General features: G+C 39.2%; 1 protein-coding gene across 4 annotated transcripts in view; it reads right to left on the bottom strand.

Annotated features, from left to right (window-relative positions):
- PKD2 (polycystin 2, transient receptor potential cation channel) overlaps window positions 1-24,240 on the bottom strand; it is a 42,858-nt gene that overhangs the window by 5,244 nt on the left and 13,374 nt on the right. For 3 of the 4 annotated variants that reach the window (XR_011140803.1, XR_011140805.1, XR_011140804.1), the window contains exons 7-19: window positions 22,577-22,747; window positions 21,197-21,378; window positions 19,988-20,108; window positions 17,398-17,496; window positions 16,266-16,387; window positions 15,242-15,359; window positions 14,825-14,988; window positions 13,923-14,070; window positions 12,663-12,849; window positions 7,983-8,118; window positions 5,714-5,834; window positions 2,902-2,975; window positions 1,498-1,613 (exon numbers count right to left, since the gene is read on the bottom strand). Coding sequence is in view for 1 of the 4 variants with exons in the window: in XM_068941473.1 (XP_068797574.1) it covers window positions 12,613-12,849; window positions 13,923-14,070; window positions 14,825-14,988; window positions 15,242-15,359; window positions 16,266-16,387; window positions 17,398-17,496; window positions 19,988-20,108; window positions 21,197-21,378; window positions 22,577-22,747 (1,362 nt within the window). In the remaining 3 variants the exon portion in view is untranslated. Of the gene's footprint in view, window positions 1-1,497; window positions 1,614-2,901; window positions 2,976-5,713; window positions 5,835-7,982; window positions 8,119-9,605; window positions 12,850-13,922; window positions 14,071-14,824; window positions 14,989-15,241; window positions 15,360-16,265; window positions 16,388-17,397; window positions 17,497-19,987; window positions 20,109-21,196; window positions 21,379-22,576; window positions 22,748-24,240 lie in introns of those variants that run through there. The other variant, XM_068941473.1, reaches the window with a different exon arrangement.

The raw sequence follows: 24,240 nt of genomic DNA, 5'->3' as shown, positions 1-24,240 counted from the left end.
TGATAGCATTTGCAAAAGATAAAAAATACACTACCCCGAAATGCAGCTGTTAAGTCAGTGTTAGCATGTATTGTCCAAGTCAAGTGTCCATATTTTACAAAAACCATTGACAACTTTGACAACTTAGAAAGGAGGGAAAAAAAAGGAAAAAAACACATTTAATTTAGGTTGTGATATGCCTTCAGAGAAGCTTGAAAAAGCTCCATGCTTATTTATTAAGAAGAGAAAAAAGGTTAAAAAAAAAAAAAAAAGACCTATCTTTTGGTAGCAGCAAAAGAAGGAAACACATATTATTTGAGATCCTTTAACACGCAACAGGCCAGTGACAAATCTTAAGTCACTAGTATCCACTAGTTAGGAAATAAAATGCAGTTTAAAAATAACTACAACAATTATACAAATAACCAAAGATCTACTTGATTTCCCATTACCCTGAAACCAATACATGAAGTCTGGATATATTTCTGAACAATCTACATTTGAACTAGAACACATTAGCAAACTTAATGAAGGACTGAGTGGGATGTAGCCTATGTTTTTTGCTGTGTATAAATTCAGACTCAGTTATCAATTTTAGTTCTTATAATTTAGGAAAGTTTTAATTATTACCCACCTAGAAAACAAAGTTGATAATAATACATCCTGTATAGTATTATTTTTCCCCCTGAAATAAAGGGAGGTGAGTTACCATTTTGAAGGCATTTTATCCTAATTACAAATACTTGAATAGATACAAGCAGCCTTTACTGACTATAGAAATCACCAGAAAGCTGACTGAAGAGTGATTTGAGGAACGATACAGAAATCTTCTTACCATTAAAAAAAGAGAAATTACACTATTATGCTACTAATTAACCTCCTAGATTGAAAAATTCTTGAGTTTCATGAACCCATTTTTATTATTTTTTCATTATTTTTTTTATTGTCTTATATTGTGCTTATTATAGCTTTCAACAAGATTTTATCTTTAGTAAAACACCTATTTCTTATTTCTTTAGGTACTTAAATAACTTTAGTGGGAATAACTGTTGGAGCAATTTTTGCTGGAATAAAAAGTGACTCCACTGGTATACAAAAACCTGGCTAATAAACCTGGCAGTGGGAAAATTTGAATGGCCTTCAAGTAACTATTTTAATAAGGTTTGTTTCTGAAGCATTTTAACTTCTTTTCTAATCTGTTGATAAGTAAGCAGAACGCTAGGCGCTACAGAAAATAAGCTACGTTTTAAGAATTGTTACCTTGTTTTCCAAAACGATGTTAACAAGCGACTCCTTTAATTGAATCCGTAAAACATTTGCATGTAGTTGGACTACAAAGAAATTACACTATTGACTTTTCAAATTGTACTTGTAAAAGGCCTGAGAGTTGCACTGGAAAAGGCTCCGAGATTGAGCATGTTATTTTTCACACTGTTCATAGGCTTTCTAAATTGTGTCAGCTCAAGCAAAGATTTCACAACTGCCAAAGACACTCCGAAGTTCTTCCTACCAACTTACCTGTTTGGCTGATGAAGTTGCTACTAGTGACTGGCTTCTTTGGGCTGCAGGAAAAGTTGCATCTTCTTTCTTGCCTTGTATGCTGGTAAGAACTTCATCGGCCATGTATTCACCACCTGTGAGGAAAGAAGCACATGTTTAATTGGGGTCTTGTGGGAGGCATTGAGGGACCCATACCTGTGGAGCAGGCACACAGACAACCCCTTCCACAAGGCATTTAGAGCCTGAGCAATGCGTGTTACTCTGAAGCCAAACCTGAACGGAGCTAGCTACATGGCTAGCTCTATACAGAGCTAGTTAGGTAGCTCCTGCCTGGTTTTAGTCAGGAAGAGGTGCAAGTTTACCATAAGATAAATAATCTTTTCATTATTACCAGTACAGTTACCTCTTTTATTTTATTCTACTGTACTGTGTCCCACTGAAATATCCTCTTGCCTCAGGAACTAAAAAACCTGCTCACCAAATTTGTGACTTTTATTTGTTATTTAGTGTCAGTGCTTTATTCTTTCTGACTACCAATCGGTGTATGAAGGACATTACCGCCATTGAACATTGTGTCACAGAAAAAAAATACTTATGTAGGTTATTCTTTGCCTATGGAAAACACTGCCTATTGCTTTATTTTTTAAATTTTTGTTTTTGTTGTTGTTGTTCTATCTGTCATCTTTCTTCAGGTCTAGCAAACATCAGCATTAAGTTCTGGGACAGATGTGAATTACTGCATTCTATTTAACAGTAATTATGATGTTAGGACGCTTGTCTGTAGAAATCCCAAGCATTGTAGGACTGGAGGCAGGGACTGACTGAATCCTTGAGACATGCTCCCTACCTCTCCCCTGTCTCAACAAAGTTGAAATCCCAGCATCAGATGTTGCCAGTTCTTACTGTGTATGTAATAGATATAAGCCACAGGCCTATTGCTATGCTTCTGTCAGCAATGTGGATTTCATAGCCTTGCTTTCATAGAGTAAACGTGCCACAGTCACTTTTTACATCTGGATTTCTGTGTATTCTGTGACTGGAAGAGCAAAGCCTGACAATGGAGAAAGCAGAGTGTAAAAGCCCCTAGGGCTTTAAATGGCTCAGGGAAAAGCAACAGTTTACAGAAAAGCTGATTATAAACAAAATTGGAAAATCCCTGCTTTCCTATTATGTTTAGGCACCCTCCCAGGGAATATTTTTATTATTATATGTTAACTTGTGGAATAATTTTTGGAGCGCGTCTTGATTTAAGATAAATTCACGTACCTCTATTAATGTCAATAGAGTTACTAATTGATATCAGCTAACAAACATAAATCATAATAAAAAAAGATTGTATATAATTGTGTTGATGATTGCATTAAGATGCATCATCCCAGAGAGACTACAAACCAATCATATAAAATCTACAGGATTACTTACAGAATAAGGAACCAGTCACCTGGAAGGAGGCAGAAAAAGCTGTCTCTGAAACGGAACAATACGGAGTAGGAAAACTGTAGGGAGAAATGATAGAATTGTCAAGAGTTAGCTTACAAAACCAATTAGAAAGATATGTTGTGAGTTTTAGTCACTGTCATTTTAAATATTAAACAGATAAGGAGCAACTGGTCCAGATGCTAAAATCACAAATGGGAAATAAAATGAACGAGCTGGAATGTAGACAGGCAGAACACACAAGAGAAGTAAACTGATTTTTAAAACTTCAAGTATGCTAGTCCTCCAAAGACAATATGTTTCCAATGGGGGTGTCACCTTACGCTGCGAATATCCAGGGCCCCTGCAGAGTCGGGGAGCTGGAATCTTAGGAGTTGACCAGTAACCACTGCTGTCGCAGATGGCAAAAAAACCCAAACTATAAACTTTAAAGTTGCTGCCAACTTGATCCCTCCAGAGTGTAAATCTAACGATTAGCAGAATTTTGAGCAAATGAGCAAAACACCAGACAGGCAGCTACAAAGCCATTGTCTATAGCATCTCAAAATATTCATCTATACTCCCACAATCTCATTTCCGTTTGTAACAAATCTCCACTGTTACAGGAGAAGGAAATTAGAAATCCCAAGCGATTCTGAACATAGGAAGTCACTTTTGTGTGTTGACAGGTCCAGAACATGAATTTCAATTGGAAAGAATTTTTTTGAGCATAAACAACAGCTAACAACATACAGCATTGCCACCCAAACAAGAAAGCTCTGTCTGGTGAAAGATTGACTGACAACTTGTTTATTTTGCAGGTTTCAAGCCAACAGTTGGAGCGTTCCTCACCATGATGACTCTCATCCTAATTGCCTGCGCAGCTCGTTCGATGGCTCTAGCAACGGCAACTGGACAAAATGTGGTGAGTGCTGCTAATCTCCTCATAAATATTTGCTTTGTCTTTATGATTGTGAGTGTTTGAAGATTTTTCAGTTTCCTCCCCTGTGTCTTTGACGTAACAAATAATTAGCCTACTTGAAAAAAGTATTTCTAACACATTTAAAGCAATTCAGCGTAGCCCCTTGGAAATTTGGAGTAGCGTTTAGAATATTAGTTGGAATAATGTCTGACTATGCTGTCACACACGCTACACCGCAAAGCTGATGCCTGTAAGTACTCCGGAAAGACCATATCAAAAAATGCAAAGCAGCCCAGTGCGGGAGAAAACTTAACGTTTGATTCTCAGGCGTGGTTACTGCTTCTGTAGTCTCTGGTATTTTACACAAACATAGGTCTTCAATGAAAGCAATTCACAACCTTATTGACGAGGCTGTGCAATTTCTGAAGTGTTGCTGTACTACTGAAAATCATCATTATCCAAATGGATAAAGACATAACATGGAATTGAAATAATAAGAAAATTAAAGTAAAAGAAGACATCAGACATACTGATTAACCCTGCTAGCTAACGAACCCAGGAGTAGGCAGGTCAAAATATGTTCACACACCCAACTGTTTTCTATGAGTGACTGACCCCATTTTTTGACTACATTCCTGCTGTGGAATACCAAACTTATCACTATTGCCGAATCTGACCTATGGAAAAAAATCACGTTTCTCTAGTCTCATGCTTTTCTTTCATATTTTGAGAGAAATAGTCTTCGTCTCCATAACCCAGTAGGGTCTTGAGTCATAGTGTCTAAGCAGACTGTTTCACTCCAAAGAGAAGAGAAGCTGTCCTAACTAACTTTCTACTTTAAATAATACAACATTGCAATTATTCTCTCCCTCTCTGATATTATGGGATTACTACCTGCTTCCTGTAAGGAGTTGATTATATTTCCGTTGATCTAGTAGGCACAGAGTCAAATCATTAGGATGCTATACCCTGTTCTGTACGACTGCAGACAGGGGTCTTAGGTAACAATAATGACAATTACTTTTGGATACTGCACTGACATCAGTCTAAGGCATCTCAAACCTCTTGAAACAATCCCTTCTTTGGATTTGTGACTGCATGTTTTCTGTTAGCAGATTTTCACTGAGTTGCTAGTAAACGTTACGAGTATTCAGTCTTTTCTTTCCTGGATAAAATATTTCTCTATTCCTCGCTATAGGCTAACAGTAAGTGCTAGGTTTTCTACACATTTTATTAGAATAAATCTTTTAAAAGAGACCCTTATTTAATTTGAAAAAAAAAAGCCAATTTTTTTCTGATATTAACTAGTAAATGAGATATGAACTTGTTATCTCTTTAACGTTCCATGAAGTTGGAATCACTCTCGCAGTGTTTATGTATTTTCATACAAACAGTACAGCACAGCATGAGACAGTGCAATCTTCTGATAATGTAAGTATTAGCAGTGCCAAGAATGATTCCTTGAGTCATCCTGTTGGATCCTCCAAGTGCCACAGATCTTTATTCTCTAAATAATCTACTATGTATTTGTTTGTATGATTATGGTTCTTATGGACACAAACAACTTCTTTCAATCTAAACATTTCACTCCTTTTCTTAAGGAGTTCTCCTTTTGTCCTACAGAACGTACATTCATCTCACTGCTAGCTATCCAAAAAAGGGAAAAGATTTCTAAACCTAACATAAATGCATTTCCTCTCCCAGTCAGAGTCTCCCTTTTACTGCTTGCTAGGCATTAATTGATAAACACCCAGCTAGCCAGTTAAAACCACTGCCAAATCTGCTTCTTTTGCTAACTGTATTAAATGACAAAGAACATCTTTTCAGGAAACCCAAATGGCATTTATTACACAACTCTAACATGACTGAACATTGAAAGAAAAGGGAATTTCTTACCAAGAGAAGTGTATGATTCAGGCATGTGTTCCTTCCCTGCTTTCTTCGGGGCTGTCACAATGACCATGGTATTTTTTCAAAAGGGAACTTCAAGGATCGAGCTTTTACAGGCAACTTGCTCCTTAGTTTACAGAAAGGGGAGAAGTGTCAGAAATTTTAGGCAAATTTTCCGTCTTCAAGTTTCTAAAAACGTGCCTAAATCAAGTCCACATCACTCCTTGGTATGCATTACTGTGATAAAATTGGTGACACTGGGAAAAGAATTCCTCCTAAAGGAATCTTTCCCCTCTTGGTATTTATGCAGCTTAGCAAGACTAACTACCCAAACACAGTAATATTGTTTAAAGCTCATTAACATATAACAGTTTTAAAACTAGAACAACCACATGCGTTTTCTATACAGTCTGACTATCGTGATATATCAAAACCTACTTCAATTGAGAGACTGTCAGATCCAGGACTTTCTCCTTTTGTGTACGGCCAGGTCAAGAAGATGGTTCAGAAAGCACATGTGCACAGTACCAGCTCACAACCGCATGTTGTCAAAGGAGTATAAAGATGGAGGGGGGGGGGCAGAGCTAATCTGAGAGCTATATTCCTCTGGTGGCTGCAAGAGTGGCCTCTGGCGACTAATGATTTGAATGGTACAGAAGGTCTTCTGTACTATTTCCCAGGTGTTGTTTTCCTTGATCTTCAGGTTTGTCTCAGTCTCATCTCCCAACACACAACCACCTGTAATTCTGGGGACAGTGAAGTCAATATTTCAGGTGTAGCTGTCAGTCTGCAGAGTGTTTTTTGTTTTTGTGTTTTTAATATTCCAAACATAGAGTTGGGGTAGAAAGGAATAACATGGCATTGAGGCGTAGCAGCTCTAAAAACATCTTTGAGTAACTAGAAAACAGTAGAAATGCGTGCTTACCTCAGAAATGGAATGAACTACTAATTTCAAATTTAAATGCTGATGAATGCAATGTTTAAATCCTGAGGAAAGGAGCATTTTTACTTTGAGTGTTTCTTGGAAAACTTTTCATTACCACACTCCCAGCAACAGTGAAAAGTAGCAGCCTAGTTAGCAAAATGCCACTTAACACAAGTGGGCATTTCTGCCAGTCAGGGCACTGCTAGAATATTTTAAAAATACCTTAAATGTGACTCATCTGAAAACAAAGCTAAACTCATCTCAATGGAAGGATCTTTTCAAGAATACAAGTCCCAGAATCCGAACAGCATTTTACCAAATTCTAGCTCCATAACATTTTAATGTTCTTGTTGTTTGTTTTGTGTGAATAGTCTTTTAATGAGCTTTCGGTCTGTCCTTGAATTATCTCTTAATCTTTTTCTATTCATTTCAAGGCTTTGCAAATTAATGAATTTACCCACCTAAACTTTTGACAAAAATGTTACAAGCGTAACTGGGGCAAGTTGCCAGCATCAGAGTCCTTTTACAGGTTAAGTCTGCAATTATTATTAAGAATTTCTTGCTGGCAGCACAGGCTCAATATGCTGCCTGAGTCTCCGAACTTCTTGCTCTCCACTAGTACCCCATCGGCTTCTCTGAAATAACTGAACACTTGGCTGCTCTTAGACTAAGTCCAATTCAGGCCTAACAGAAAGGTACAGGTCTGCTGCGTTCAGTGCATCTAACGACGGCTCTTGGCCGCCAGTGATGCAGAGTTTCAGTCTCCCTAAATATTCCTTAAAGTAGAAGTAAAACAGACAGGGAGGAGTTGCCAAGCATCTCCAGTCTGAACAAAACGTTCTTCCAACCCCATTGCTGTATTACTGTTACTAGCTCTTCAGTGCCAGCTTGTTTATAACGGCCCTTTGAACCAATATGGGACTGTCTGAATTTGTGCAGTAACTTGAGGTAACTATGAGGCAACATAGACGCAAGAGAGATGACTCTTGAATTTCAGTCTCCCACCGTAATCATTAAGTGCCTTTCTGTACCTATTTTGCATAATCAGTGCTTAACACTTGGAAGGACCATTACTGCAAAGGAGGTACACAGACAATTTCAAAAATCAACGTCCTATTTAGAAGCCTTTTACTGCACTCCTAATAAGTTCCTGAAAATACGTCAGAACCCAAGCTGCTATTCCTTAAGAAGGCGCAAAAGGAAAAAATTTTTACATCGCTTTTGCATTTCTCCTTTGCAGAGAACTGACTTGTTTTGCAAAACATTCGTTTTCTTTCAAAATAATCACATTGCATCTTTTCTGAAAGACTCAAAGAGCACAAATCAAACTCTTATTGAAGGCTTACATACCAGTAATGTTTTCTTCCATTCCTCATGGATTAGTAAAAACTTCATCATTTGTTTGCTAACAGCTGAGAACCGATTTTTCTCCAGCCATCCACAGGGCCTTTCCGGTGAAAACAGGGCATGGTCTGCACTACCCAGACTAAAAAACGGAAAAGAAAAACGATGCATATGAAAAACAAACCAACTATACACCACACAGGTCTTTTGCAACGTGGAACATTAAAGAGAATTTTTCTTTGCTAAAAGATTTAGCAAAACATAAAGCAACTGTAGTTCTGAATTAAATTTATCTGCAGAAAGGGAAAAACCATTTGTGAGCGTCAAAATTTCGGCAGTTCAATTCAGAAGAGATTGACATGATATACTTGATGTCTCTGAAGTGTTAGGCTCTGGCTTCACACCTGAGAACAGTGCTGATTCTGGCCCCCCCAGCCATCCATCACTTGTGTTTCCGAGGGGGCTCCCTGTTGCCCCAGTGGGCTGCGCAGCCACACAAACTCTAGACAGGGTCAGGCAGGAATGAGCAGCGGAGAGGGGGCAGACAGCCTACAACTCCTTCTGGAGAAATGCTTGGGGAATCGGTGTCTAGAGAAGGACTCCTCTACCTCCAATTGCTCATCCATTTGCTTGCACGGGATATTCCATACAGAACGGGAACAAAAAAAACCCCAGTACTGCCTAAATATACAAATGATAACCATCACTTGCAGACTTCTTTTTTTTTTCTTTTTCTGTAAATGTTTCCTGTTTAGATGTACTGGAGAAGAATATGCAAGGCATCCAAAGCGACTGCCTGGGGAAGGTGGAAGAATTATGTGACTCATTTCCATGACACTCGTTTTCCTTAAAATTGCCTATCTCCAACTGCACTTCCTGAAGAAATTTTCCTAAGTCAACATTAGCATACCCACAGTATTAAATAAAACAAAAAAAGCCTGCCACCTACTGCAGGCTGTGGCTTTTAGAGCACACTTACTAAAGGTTTAATATTTAAATTCAGTATGTATATAGTTCATTAAAGACTGTGACGGTTCAAATTTAGCATTCCATTTTCATTATTTTTGTTTTACGTCTGTGTTAGAGAGACAGCTACCTATTATCTGCTGTCTAGACAGAACTGCTGGATTTATATTTGAGCCTGGGATTTCCAAGGGCCACAGAATCCTCCAAAGACTACTGCTGCAGGATCCTTCAGATCAAAGGGAAGACCAAGAGAAAGAGAGAAAAGGGTAGAGATGTTAACTTAAACATCAGCTCTGAGGTACTAACAGGAGAGCATTATTAGCAGTGGGAGAGGATAGCTGCAAGAGCAGAAGATAAATCTGTGTAGTTATACAAAAATACAAAATAAAGTGTCAAAAAAGGCACTTGAAGTGAATTAGGGAAGACTCTTGTTCTCTCCCTAATTCATTGGTTCGGAAAAAACACTAAGTGAGCCTAACGAGACCTTTTCTCTTTGGAGAGTGAAGCAGTAGATCAGCCCAGTCCTCTCTGCTCGTTCCCTTTTTACGTTATTATTTATTTTTAGAATAGGATATAACAGGAGGGAAAGAACACACCTAAATAAGACGTGGGATTCCTAATATTTCATGTTAAATAATCCAAGTGTATTGCACAATGTTGGTTTTATACTTTATATAAAATGTTTATTAGGAAGTAAAGTGCTTGGTTTTACAGACCAATAAATTCTTGATCATTGTAGAAAACTTGCATAATTAACAGCTTCCTAAGAAGATCAAAGACTTTACATTCTTTACTATGCAAACAACCTTACCTTAATAATAAGCGACAAACAATATTAGAAAATCTAAAATTGGAAAGTAAACCGTAATAAAAATGTTCAAAACATTTGTCAAGTTGCCATGCATTTACTGCAAGGCCCATTGTCAGCACACACGGGTACCCCATGAAAACTTATAGCACTTCAAGATGAAGTTTGTTATTAAGTAACGACGCGTTACAGAAATATACCTGAACAAATACAGCTATGAAAGCAAACATTTTGGTTTTCGTAATAACAGATACTATAAAGGAAGAAGAGCTGCGTGACTCAGTTTACGTGCCCGAAAGATACATTTTTACAGGAAATGTATTTAAAACCATACTGATAGGTTTTGTTTTGCTTTTTTCCCAAGGCGGTCCTGCCTCCCCAGCAAATAACTGCTACACCACTTCCTCTCCGCACTCCCGGATTCCTCCTGCCATAAACCCCAGCAGCAGTGTGCCACATGCTTTAAAGGCCACAGGCATGAAACTTAACACAAGGCTTTCTTAGTAGCATTTCAGCTGAACGCTAGAAAGCTCAAAGCTGGGTCATTTGAACAAAGCTACTAATTTTAAGTACACAGTCTATTTAAATACTACCCTGGCATTTAGGTAGTCGTTGACGCTATAAACCCAACATCCATTACATGTTACACAAGCATAATTTGTTAGCATGCCTCAAAGTTTAAACTGTAAATCATGACATTGCCAACATGCTACACATCTGGGATATGAATACAAAGACAAGATTTTGTATATTGTAAATTCATTTGAATTATATTTTCTGTTTCCTTGCGCACCAGCTGGCCTTGTGTAGGCCTAGTGATTTTTTATTTTTAATCAGAAACACTAGTTTAACAAAGCAAAGCTTTACTCAAGAAGGCTTCTAAAGTCCAGAAACTTCCAGTCAAGGCAAAAGAGAGCTTAGTCCGAGCGTCTCATTTCACACAAACATGCTAACCATTGTGTTGCTCGCTGTTTTGGGATAGCAACGGTCTGTTTTGTAAAAGTCTTAGAATTTCATCCGATTGCAGGCCAAAAAGAAGCGGGGGAAGAGAACAAAGAAAAACCTTCACAAGAATCATTATTTGTCTTCCCGCTTTGTTCTATTCTTGATCCACAGCCCGCTAGGAAATTCTAGTCTCCACATCAAACTTCCTTCTGCTCCATCTTGCATTAAGAAAGTTTCTGTACATTTGGCTTCTTGTAAACTTACATAAAGGAAAAGGCGTTATGAAATCTACTTAGCTTGATCAAGTTCAAGCGCTCTAATTAGAGGGAAAATATTCTGAGTCATTGTAAGTCCAGGCAATGCTGCTACAAGAATATATGCAACTTCGCCTAAGTAATACCACCAGAAGAATGAGACATGTGAACTTCTGGAAACAATTACTGTGCAGAACAAGAAGCACCAACATAGAACACTAATGCTATTTATACCTTGTTAAACAGGCATTTTTCTCTATGTTCTCTACTAATAGCTAAGGTGTGCGTTTGATTATGTAACTTTCCATTTTTATTTAAACCAACTGTAAATCGTTGATACAAGACTGCCATCTTCAAGGGAAACAAACAAGCAAACAAACAAACAACTGACAACCTCCCTCCCAAACCAATGTGCCACCTATCAAAACATGCTGCTACACAGAACTATAAATACTATGCTTTCTATAGGAACCCTACATATTTTCAGTGTTGCATCTCCTTCCAAACACAAAAAGTCTTCCACAGTCTCAGAAAACACGGGACAGGAAATACTGAAAATCAGTGGTTATATAAAAAACAACTTGCCAAAAGGAATCAGTGTTGCACCCCAGGAAAAAAAAGCATATGTAGAAATGTATCTAATAATGTTAAAAGCAGATCTGTAAAATGTAAAAACAGGCTAAATACGCAAGACAAATGATTAGTATTTCACTGAACACTTGATTGGATTTTTCTAACTGTCAGCAACTTTTCGTTGCCCCCTTTCCCCTCACACCCAAGGAAGGGGGTTTTCAATCTCACGTGCTTTTAAGGAATATATTTTCTGCAAAGTGATCGTGTTTATCTAATAAAGTGCAGAATATTCATTTCAGGTATACTTAGACCATGAAAATGTGGCATTAAAAAATAGGCACAGTGCAACAAAGTTAACTGATAACATTAGTTGGGTGAACAGGCAGTTCATGAACATTACTTTTAAAATACTAAAAGGTATGTACTGCATATGGTCTCTATTACAGAGTAACAGGATTACAGGTTTACAGGCAAAGTACGGTTCTGTTTAGAGAAACACAGTATTTCTCCAAAAAAAAAAACAAATAAAAAATGAGCATTTAAAATTAAGATCAAAATACACCAAGAAAGATTCCAGACAAGTATGTAAAAATTCAGAGTAAAAAATAAAAAATTAATTTCATCTTTTTGAAAAGAATCAAATGCACCCATCTACTTTAGAGTTAGCATTTTAGAACTGTATTTTCCAATAGAAAGCACAAAACTCATGCTCCTTCGTTGGAGTGTTCTGACCACAGTAAGTACCTATTGCAAATTTTGTCTATAGTTTGTTGCCTGCAAGAAACTGTTCCCTGTAGCATATGTAAAGAAACAGAGTTCTGTGCAGAGAGATTTTGACACACCTAATTTCCATTCTGTCTCCTGGATGTTCATTTCCAAGGTCAACCAATCTCACTACCGAAAGCTTTAACCTGACACATGGCTTATGTAGTTTTGAAAATTCCTTACAAAGAAAATATTTGTTTTCACCCACCACTCATGCTTTCCTTTAATGGTTTGATCAGGGTGATCACCTCACTATGGGAAACAGTTGAGTATTTGCTGCCTTAATACTGACCCGAAACATTCAGAATGAACTACAGCGTTCATCTTACACATGGATGTTATTCCCCCCATTTCCTCCTCCTCCTCCATCAATACCATCTGACTGTGAGGAGGACGGTCGGGAGCTCCTCGAACGAGGCTGGCCGTTCAGTCCAAGTGGCGTTCCCAAACGATGGCTCATTTGGGATGCTGTATCATCTGATTCCCAGCGCTCCAACTCCTCTCGCACAAGCCGCTCCATTTGTTCCCTGTGGATTTCATTGTCTCGACCCAGTCTTTCATCCTGAACAGATAAAAGATACAAGCTACATACACAGTTTCCAAACCACAGGCTAATCAAAATACCATACAAATATAGGAAACCCTAATACCACTCAAACTTCTCCATACTCTAGTGGAGAATCACAGCTAGTGCAGTAAATAGTTTTCTTTCCAATAACATACCTCCCAGATGGTCACTTGCGTTTATGGAAGCACATTTTGTATTACAGTTTCTATTATTTAAATCCACCTCCAGAAATATAAGATGTACTCAAGACAGCACATCAGCAAGACAGCCCCGGTTCAAGGATCAAGCAGGATTGTTGCCTGCACACGGAGTAAGGACAAGGGACACGTTATCTGTGACAGAGCAGCTGCCAGACCAACCTAGCTAACCCGCCAAGACAATTCATCTCATCCACTCCTAACTGCCTCATTCCTGCTGTCCTTGCCCCTTCAAAAGGCTGACTGTCTGGAGGAATAATTTATCTGGCCAAAGGGCCCTCAGGAAAGAGGTGTGGGAGGAGAGGTAAAAGAGGACAGATAACTGCTGAGAGAAGCAACTTGCTCCCACCTGGCCACATACAACCCCTGGAAGCAAATCCGGAGAAGACAGGATCCTAACTGTGTGCATGTGCAACAAGTTCTGCATCAACTGGGAAAAGACCATGGTGTACAGCTCTCCCTGGCAACAGAATAAGCTGTCCAAGCCCACCATGCTGAATCACCTGGACTTTGCCAGACTAGTCCATACAGAGCTTCACGTTCATCAAAGACACAGCAAGAGACGAATGAGCGGCTTCAGCCACTACTGAACACTGCTGCCGTCCTGTTTGGGGTATAAATTGTGCTGTTGCCTCAGCATGACACAGGCCTGCTAGAAGACCGGTTCTAATGCCAATCTCTTGGATCACGCTTCTCCATTAACACAAAAGAGAAATTGTCTGGCCACTGCCAAAACACCCACTTCATCTTTACCACAACTCCCTCAATCCTTCTAAGCAGAGGAGTAGAAAAGAAAAGCACTAGCTATAAGCAAGCCAAGCAGGTTGTTACCAGCAAGTGATGAGACACAGCAGCATAGGGGTTTCTTACCTCCGTCACTCCATCCAACAATCTCCCTAACACATCTCTTCTTTTCAGTTTGGCCCTCTCCATTGCTTCAAGCTTTACAATAACAGCGTCAATCTTGGAAACAATACTGCCAATAGAATGCTCCATGCGATCGACCCGCCTCATAAGCCTGAGAACAAGTGCACATTTCAGCTTTGCGGACATTTCCAAGTTAATGTCATTCTAGCGTATTAACACAGAGTAAATGGGTAAGGGCGAGATGGCATTTTAATTCAAGCCAGGCATCTGACTTGACACAAATGAGTTCTACTGTCTACGAAGGGAAAAGGCACATAAGAGTAAGAAAAGAACACAGGGATAAAGGCAGATTGAAGAAAAAGTACATATTCTATTCTGTTTCCCCTGATTTGGAAGCATCTTCAGAATTTATTGGTTTTAGTTACCAATCTTCTTTATTCAGTTACTGTTGGTATAATTAATTCCTATGGAGATCTCTCACTTAACCCCAAACACACAATCACAAGTAATACCAATCAATTAAAAGCAATAACTGAAGTTCTCACTGAACCTACAGTAGCCTCAAGATTTTAGTAATGGAAAAAGCAGAACAGTCTGCTGCCATTATTTTAACCTGACCGTTTTCTCTGACTTTTCAATGACCAGGTTTTAAAAACAGGAGGTTTTTGGTTTTCATACTGATTCTTGTGTTGAGCCTCTCTAAAGTACCTCAGATTCAGATGCAGGTATTACCTGACAGCTATTAAAAAGAGCAACTCGAGAACCTTAAAAATGCAACGTGTAACTTTCTGAATAATTTGACTAACATTCAGAGTTATAGGAGAGACTTCTAAATATCTGAAAGAAAAAACGCACAACAGAAAAACCCACCACGCAAATACACTCCCCAACAAGAATAAACGTACACTTGGAACTCTTCGTAGGAAACCCCACTAGAGCTGCTGCCCCTCCTCCTAGAACTGTGTCCACTGTCTTCATCCTCGTCCTCCTCAGAGTCATCCAAGCTCCGGGGGAAGCTGCGGCTGCTCAGAGGACGTGGCAGAGAGCTCCTATCCAGATCGAGATCCTCCTTCATGGAAACACAAGCCACAAACAGACAAGATATAAAAGACTTATCTGTACACAGGGGACAGGGCGTGTCAAGGCTGAAGACAGCCTGCCCTCCATGACCTCCCCTTGCCTTTTTACAGTTCTGCTCAGGCAGCCAGGGATGAGAGCGAATGTAAAGTGAAACAAGAGGATTCTTCAGGGGCAGCAAACTAGCACAAGGAGCAAACTGGCTGACAGTGTAGTTGGTGTAGCACTCCTAATGGTGAGCTCACCCTCTCTTTCTCCAGGTCATCTCTCATCTGCTGATGTTCGTGCTCTGTCAATTCCTGGTCCCCATCCTGGTCGTATTTGGTAAATATTGCTTCAATCTCTGCATCAGTGTGGCCCTTCCTGAAAAGGCCATAAAAACAGATCCCTTACTTTTAGTTTTTCAGATACTGAACAAACTTCAAGTATTAGAAAAACAATTCGGTCCCAAGAAAACATTTCATCCTCAAGCCAAAGACACAACTGAATCCAGAACTGCCTAGAAATTCTCCCCACCAGGGATTCAAAAGAGTGACCACAACAAAGAGCTTAGCCCTCACCTCTACTTTATCTTCCCTTTTACTATACTTACCAGCATCAGTTCCCCTAGATTGCACCCTGCTCCTTCCCAGCTAACACTTTTATACCTCCTTAATTCTCCCCCTTTCCTTGGGCTTCTGCCCCTTCACAAGTTCCTGCTCTCACAGAAACATTACTAATGCTTCAAAGGGCTTAGACCTCTGCTTCCTCAAACCCTCTCTTCCCAGCAATACAGCAACTTGAGGAGGGTGGTCCTCAAAGCACCAACGCCTTCCTCCAGCGTGGGATACTGCCTCTTGACAGTGACACCAGCCACAGTACAGAGTCCATGGGCCACACAGCTCAGCAGAGCTCGTTAGCCAAGACTTTTTTGTCATCTCAAACTGATACGCCATTCATCTCACGTTTTTCTCCTCCTTCCTTTCTCACTCCCATGCCACAGTTTTTTTTTTTAGTTCTCCTTTTTGCAGTGCCAAGAGACCCATATGAAAACAATGTTTGCCTATAAACATCTCTTTGCTTACATGAACCTCCCATCAGACACAGGAAAAGCAAATGCTTTGTTTCCCACTCGCCAACAGAAACAAAAAGTACTCTTCTGTATCGACTTTTTATGCATTAGCATATACTTGTGCCACATCACAGAGGCAAGAGAGACTTGAACCAAAGTCTCTGCATCCCAAGTCTCTGATGGCACTATTCAAGATTAAGAAATAGCAGCTTCCTTACCCTTTTAGATCCTGTCGGAGTTCATCAAAATTTAGTTTCCCCCCACCTTGCCTCAGGCTTTCTGAAATGTCATCAACAGTAGTTTTCTTCAATTTAAGTTTGATCATGGCTTTGTTGTAGCCCTAGAAGAAAAAGTAGAATTTTAATGTTTTATTTATTAACACTTTATTTCTAATGACTTCCTTTTTTAAGAGTACAAAAATCCACTAGTGTACACTTCCATTCAGTGTATTCCAAAAGTTGTGCAAGAATCCATCTTTTTCTCCAGTTTATCCATATGTTACATATTTTATTTCAGTATTTAAATGAACAACACATAAATACCCTTGCAGCTAAAGGTAAAGTTTTCATCATTCAATTCGCATTACAGATCAGCAGGAATGGAATGTTCTGTCCCAGTAAAGACACCTTTGGCAGTTCCTGACAGTAGTTAAATGACAGCATTAAATAATGCTGACAAACTAGATACAACTTATTGTGGTCATTTTGAATATCTCCGATTCTTCAGTTTGAAGAATGACTTCCTAATCAAGTAGTTTTAATTAAATTGGTTTTAATAACCAGTCTCCAAGTTCTAAATACTGAATTACTGGTCATGTTGAGTATGCATTTAGACATTTCTGCACATGGTACAGCACTGTACCCAAGCCAGCAGGTGCACGTGTTTTTCCTGGGATTCAGGTCAAGTTCTTAACTGTGTATTAGATGATCTTACTCGCAGCTGCCCTTGGGAGCTCCCAACACATAATCCAAGACTTGACTCATCTTATTGCACAGAATGAGGTACTGACCGAAGTAAGAAGTAATTCGGAAATCTGTCACCAAACTAAATAGTGGTGTAGTTTCATCAGTTTAATATTGCAATATCTACCTAGGTAGGCATATCTTATCTTGGTATTCAGTAGGCTGATCCTTTGATGCAAAGCTATGTTTTAAAGTGACTAAAATGAGTTGTGATGCAAAGTTTTCATACTTTCAATTCATGTTCAGCTCCGATTCATTTATTTTAACTAAGAGGTGTACCTTTTCATTAGCTGTCGTCAATTTTACTTTGTATAGTTTATACAGCATTTTATGGAATAAGTTCAGATGTGAGGAACGAGACACGAGATACACAAAACATGACTTTTACCTTTCTGATAAGGTCCGACAGTTCCATTTCTGCCTTCTGCTGTGCCATATCTGATTTGACTTCGGAATATGTATCATTGATAATGGCCAAAAACATGTTCTGTTCATAAGAAAAATAAAAAGCCCACGTAAAAAAAAAAAAAAATCCATGAGCCTGAGCCCCACTACTCCCATGACCTTCATATACAGACCTGCTGCATGTTAATTTTTTTCTTAAAGGAGGCCAGGAGAAAATGGTGGATTGTTTAATTAGCAGTAACATCAAACACCTGAGCTACTGAAATATGACGACCTGCAGTACCCAAACTTTTAATCAAGACTACTGGTTATGAACATAACTAGGAGATTACATCCCAAGGAGAGTTCGTGTCCACACACAGCAGCAGCAGCAAACTGTTCTACCTGCGAGGCCCAACTTTTCCATTTAGCAACTGTGACTTCATCTAAGCAACACAGCTGGATTACCAACAGAAACGCCTGAGGATGCAAGTTAACTATTCATTCTGTAGTAACCAGCGCACACACAAAGTTCTTATCTGGTCACAGCTCTGCTTGTGGTTCAGACCAGAGATGAAGAAAACGGGTTAAAATCAGCTGCTTAGCATGTGTGCCACAAATTCTGACAAGAGTTTGGTTGCTTGCTCAGACGAAAGGAGAAAACGAAAAGAAATTAGTCTTACTACCGCTGAGCCCAACATTTAATTTACTAGGCCTACACTGTCATCCTGAAAGGGTCCTGCTGAACATGGAGCAAACACCACTAAATTACAAACCAGATGTTCAAGTCAGAAAGGAATTACTCAAGTTATCGGCATATCGAATGTGCCGTTCTCCTGCAGTATTTCCTGCACCAGTATTTCCTCACGAATTAAAAAAAATGCTTTTAGAAAAACAATTTTTCATTGTCTTTATCCATTCTTGCCCAATATCGGAAAAACAAGAGATAACTTTACTAATATCCATTTTGCTTTCAACTTTCCAACAGTAAGAGCTAAGGATGCTGCTTCCGGCCCGTCTTTTCTAGCTTTATTTTACTAGGTCTCAGATAGGTTTTAAGGAGCCCACATCAACATTTCAGTCTACACAGACTGCAGGATCTGCACACCTTAATAAGTACATGACCTGTAGTTACTTTTTCGAATAATCTGCTGTGCCTTCGCAATCTAACTAGCACTTTCCTGCTGCCCCTTATTAAAAAAAAAAAAAAAATGTTACTTCTCCTTTGCTGATCATTAGCCTCCACTTCTCTCGATTTTGTGAAGTGTTCCAGGGCAAGTCTGACACCTGCTTCATGTACTTTTTGGTTAGAGTGACCCATATACTATTTGCCAATTGATTTTTTTTTCATCCCACTGAACATGTAAGGTTCTCCAACTCATTACTAGTGAATAGCTAGATAAGGTCTTCTCCTATCACGTGCACAAACAGTATCCCAGTTCCATTATTCCTCCTCCCAAAGAATAATAAAAAAGCCTAATTAGGTACAAGAGGTCATTATCATTATAGTTATGATGACATAGGATTGATGCCCAATTTTAATGTTAATTAAAGCCTATTTTAATAGTTGCCAGCTTATCAAAGCCCTGAGAGACACCTAGTTTGGGGAATAATCTGAGGATTTCTAGTTCTCATCAGCAGTGTCACTCTAGTGATATCATTAGAGATGAGATTACTGTTTAGTAACGTTAGTACCAAACTAACTGAGAGCGATGTACAGATAGAATACATTGGGACTCTTTACTTGCATTGACATAAAAATGAGTTTACTTGGTCTCCTAGGTATCTAGGAGGGAGGTCTCCTCCCTCTTCTTCATATTATATAGCTCATTAAAAAGACTAATACAAATTCAATAGCAGTATTAATAATGGATACACACACACACACACACACACCCCATGCTCACTAACAATATATTCACTCTTTGAACTTATTTGGCAGAGTACCATGTCCACAAACTGCCTCCCAGATAAAATGAGCCTCTCAAAATACTGTTCATCAAAAAATACTTAGGTATCCTGCACCGGGAAGCTAAGCTTCCATTTGCACTATGGAGAGAAAGACAGGACTCAACTCTGCCCTGGAAAAGCAAGAGGAAAGCAGAGAGGCCTTTTTGCTGGGAAACTTCCACATCAGAAAGTTGCTGCATAGCTGATGACTTAGGTTCTTCGACAGACAAGCTGTGTGTTGCATGCACAAACTATGCAATTGTGAAACCACTGGCCACACAGGTACTTTTCACCAAAAGGTATGGGCTTGCTGTGCATGCTGTTCACAAGCAGGTCAATGTTTTGACTTTAGAAATACTAATAAAAAAAAATCTGGGTAGTAGCAGTAATAATAATAATGAAAAACAACAACATGAAGCACTATAAGGGAGTGGCAACATACACTACAAATGTATTTTAAATGAAGTAAAAATAAAAGAGAGTAGTGACAGGCAAAGGTTAGGCTCCCATGCGTACTGCACACGTACCATTACCAAAATAAGCCCCAGGTAGCAGAAAAAAAACCACCACCACCACGAGATGCAAAAAACAGCAATTTACCTAAAAACAAATGTCCCACCCCACATAAACAAAGGCGTACATACCAAAAGAATGAAGAACATAAAGAACACAAATGTAGTGAAATAAACTGGTCCCAAAATTCGATTAGCTTCTTCAACCTCTGTGAAGTTAAAGTCTCCCAAAATGATGCGGAACTGAGTAAATCTTAAAATACAAAACACATCCAGGAATTGAGAAAAACACTTTTGGAGCTGTGCAGTTTTCAGTCTGCTTTCGTGTAAGAGTCTGGCTCATGGGCAGCAGAGAGATCTGCACTGCTTTAATATTGATCAAGCATTGCAACAGTCAAACCTTCATGCCCACCTCTAAGTATAACTGAACTCCACAACACATTCAGGAGAACTAAAGATAGTTAACCCTGGCTTTTGGTCACAACTGACGATGGGGGCACCAGGAAGCAGTGAAAAGTAACGACTACCATTTTGAAGCGTTAAGACCCGACCTTGTCCCTCCCCTAACCCTTCTGCCTCTCACATATACATAAGCTCAACCTTTCGCCCTCTCAAGGGTGCCGGGACAATGCCAAGGCTGAAAGAGGCTCGCAGCACTACCAGCCTATTTCAAGTTCCTCCACTTCTAAACAGGAAACTTTGCACCATCCTACCACAGTATGGGGGTGAGGGGGGGAAGGCGGGGGAAGTAACATAAAATAAAATAAAGCCCGTAACAGAACAACCTGGTAATTACTTCACTTTGAATCCGACTATGGTTCATGAAATCAGTTTAAGGGAAAATTGATTAAAACTGATTAACAAGCCTCAACTAAGTCCCGTCATTTTTGGCCAGATACTTAGGAAGTTACTAGTTGGCTGTTAAACACAGAATCCCTTTGTGAGTCAACCAATTAAACACAAAATCAGGAAAACAGCATTATTATGCATACAAGTTTTAGCAAGCATTATAGGGTGCTGTACAGTCACTCAGCTGCTGAAGACAGGGTTGCTGCTGCTGACCAATTGCTGTAAGAACCTTCCGCCAGCTAAAACCTGCCATTTTTAGTTCACTGACTTAATTACATTCTATTTTTAGCCTAGCTTTGGAGATAGTTTTTAAACAATTTATATAAAGAAGAGCCTCTCTAAAAGTTATTGCTACTGCGCTACATCAACAGTGAGATTCCTAGAGCTTATCTGTTTAGATGGCTGTTACAGGATTTGTTTAGTCTCTGATGAAGCACCCAAATCCTTTTACCAATGTACTGACAATCTCTTTGCATTTATTACTGTACTTACACGCAGTCCTGGAAAGTGCTGAAGTCATCAATTTGAGTGCCAAAGACAAGATAGGCCAACTGAGCATATGCTAAGAAAATAATAAAAAACATAATAGCAAAGCCAATGACATCTTTGACACAGCGAGACATGGTAGTGGATAACTGACTCATCGTTCTGTTGAAGTTCACAAATTTGAAGAGCTGTTAAAAGAAAAAAGAAATAACTGTGAAGACAAAGACGACAACTATTTTTTACCACAAGAGCCTTCCAGGCTTTTACACAGGAAGTGTCCTTCTGAATTCGATTGGAGACAAAAAGTCATTCAATCTACAACTAGAAATATATCGCCTCCCAAACACGCTGACGCTTGAAACGTGAAGGAAATTCTGTCCACTTGCCCTCCTCCATTCCCCTACTTTTACAGCAGTGTTACTGAGATGCTACCAAAAGTCTACTTACCTATCTGAAGGGTCAGAGGAAAAAAGCCTTAATTTTAATATTTTCAATGAGCCTTAATTTTAATATTTTCAATGAAGATTTTAGAAGTCAAGTAATAAAAAGCCAAGAATGTTGAACCCTGACTGGATGAAGCCAGGAGCAACCTGCTTTGATCTCAGAGCTGAGCATGCTTTGAGCAGGTGACTGGAGACCTCCTGAAGCCCCCTCCCACCCAAATTATTCTGTGATTATGCAATTAATTGTTATTTCTTACAAGGAGCCACTTCAATTTTTAAACTGTGGTGTAAAAATTACATGCAGCCTTGTTTTGTAACGCAGAAGGAGAGCACTTAGCTTGCTTGATAAATCAGGATCAATTTGGAGTAGAGTGGAAATTCAGTCATCGTTTTTCTTAAGTTTTCTACTATTAGACAATTCATTAACTAAATATTCCTCTGCAACTTTTTACATATGGAGGACAACTAAATGAGTGTGGAAATGAAGAGCAGGAGCATCAGAAAAGAGGCAGTAAGATGGAGAGATTAACTAATATGTTGTAGCTGGTTTGGATCTGAATTGGACTGACACTACTTCTTCTAATGATTCTGAAATTTTCAATGCATAAAACAGGCACAGTTAAAGCAGGCTGGGAAAAAGCAGTACCCAATAAGAAGTACTGACTTACCAACTCAAGAATAATAAAAACATTTCTTCACATAGATGCTGTGACAAAGCAGCACTGATTGTATTCTCTAGATTTCAACAAGGACTGTCTAAACCACTGACAAAATTATAACCTTGTTTTTAATCTGCAAGAAGTCTTCCTTCTGCTCTGACTTCCTGCCATGACCGATTTTAGGAGAAACGTGACAGAACTCACTGAAATAAACACGCGAAATTCAGAACATTTCAAATGCTTCCATTCTAATGTTAGAGTAAGGATGCATGTCTTGGAGTTACCTTAATCCAGACAAAAAACACAGTGACTGCAGCAATATTGTTGAACTGTATTTGCCAATATGCCAAAGGTTCAAAATTGGGGAATGAGTTTTGATCTTCCAGTAGTTTCTTCAGGAGCATATCTACAGTTGATGTCCTATAGACGTTAATTCCTATAGCTACCACAGAGAGCTGAGTAGAAAAGAAATAAACAAACATATGAAAGGCGATTTAGAAGTACAGTTTTAAAGCAATTGGTTTTAGCCAGTTATGTCAGATCAAGATAGACAGGAGGAACTTCATGCTATTCATAACAGTACTACAGTGCGAGCTTTAAATAAAAGCAAATATATATATTTTTTTTTGTTTCAAGGTCTCCTGGCTGCAGAGCTGAACTTCCAAATGGGAAAATATCAGCTAGGGAGTGCACAGAGCCAGGATCAAGTCAGAGGTACAAGCTTCTCCTGATCCTTCAGGAGGGTCAACCCGACCCGTCACTGAGTACATCCGCGCTTACAGCCAGGCAACTGTAGAGGCAGAGCGGGCTGGAGTTCATCACCTTTCACTCAGGAGCAATTAAACAGCGCAGTGGCTGCTGCTTGAGATAAGATCCAAAGTGGATGTTTGGACAAAACAGGAAACGCATTCCGCAACACAACCGTGACCATCCCCGACTACAGAGAAATAGCCTGGGAATAAGATCATATGCAAACCTCGCCCTTGCCACAGTTGGGGAACAAGATCATGCTGAAGCCTAGTGGGTTCAGAAATACAGTCGTTGCAGAGAAGTAAGTGTAAAGGAAAACAAAAGAACGCCCCCCCCCCACCCCAACCCACACAGACTGAGAAAGACAAAGGGGAAAAAGCGAGGAGCAGACACATAGCAACGGCCAAAAAAGTAGTAGCATTCCTCCTCCTGAGTACAAACTGATCAATACCACCCATAAAAAGTAGTAAGAGAGAATCTGTAGTTTTACCCCACAGATAAGGTTCTTCCCTTGATCTCTGCAGACATCTTTTTTAATTGGTATAAGTGAATTTTTCACTGTACACAGTCAGGAAGTATCTAATCCTAAATTTAAACAAGGTCCCTCAGACAAAGCATAAACGTAGAATACAACCCTCTGTGTGAACTGAATTTTAGACTTGAACACACCTCACTGACCATAGCAGCAGTGTGTCTCATTTTTCCCCTGTTAAGTATAAAAATGGCATATGGTTCAAGTAAACATCTTCCTAAATAGTTCACTTACAAAAGCTCTGTGATGCAAGCATAATTTCTCCAGATTACAAGTATCAATCTCAATACGCAAACCTTAGATTTGTCCAAGCCTGAATACACAAAATGAGCGTAAGTAGGCCTGGAATTGTTTCAGCACTGCTGGCTTTGTATACTTTTGGTAAGAACAGCTCGATGCAAAGAGTGCTTTATGGTGTGCCGCTTTAAAATCACAGCCCAGACTTTCTGCTAGATTGACACTATTTGTTGGTAACACTGTCTCCTTTACCAAGGAAACAGTCCTGACAGTTGCTAGGACTCTACAATTACGAGACGCTATTCCTCAAGCTTGCTATTAGCTGGTCAGTATTTTAATATCAAATAAAACTTGTTAGTCGCTCTTTGCAAATATATTCAGAATGTTCTTCCATTTCTCCAACTGCCAAGCACCGCTTTAAAGGAGACG

Source organism: Struthio camelus, chromosome 4, assembly GCF_040807025.1.
Source record: "Struthio camelus isolate bStrCam1 chromosome 4, bStrCam1.hap1, whole genome shotgun sequence".
Lineage (NCBI taxonomy): Eukaryota > Metazoa > Chordata > Aves > Struthioniformes > Struthionidae > Struthio > Struthio camelus.
Note: the sequence above shows the minus strand (reverse complement) of the source record. Positions and strands in the feature narration are given on the sequence as shown.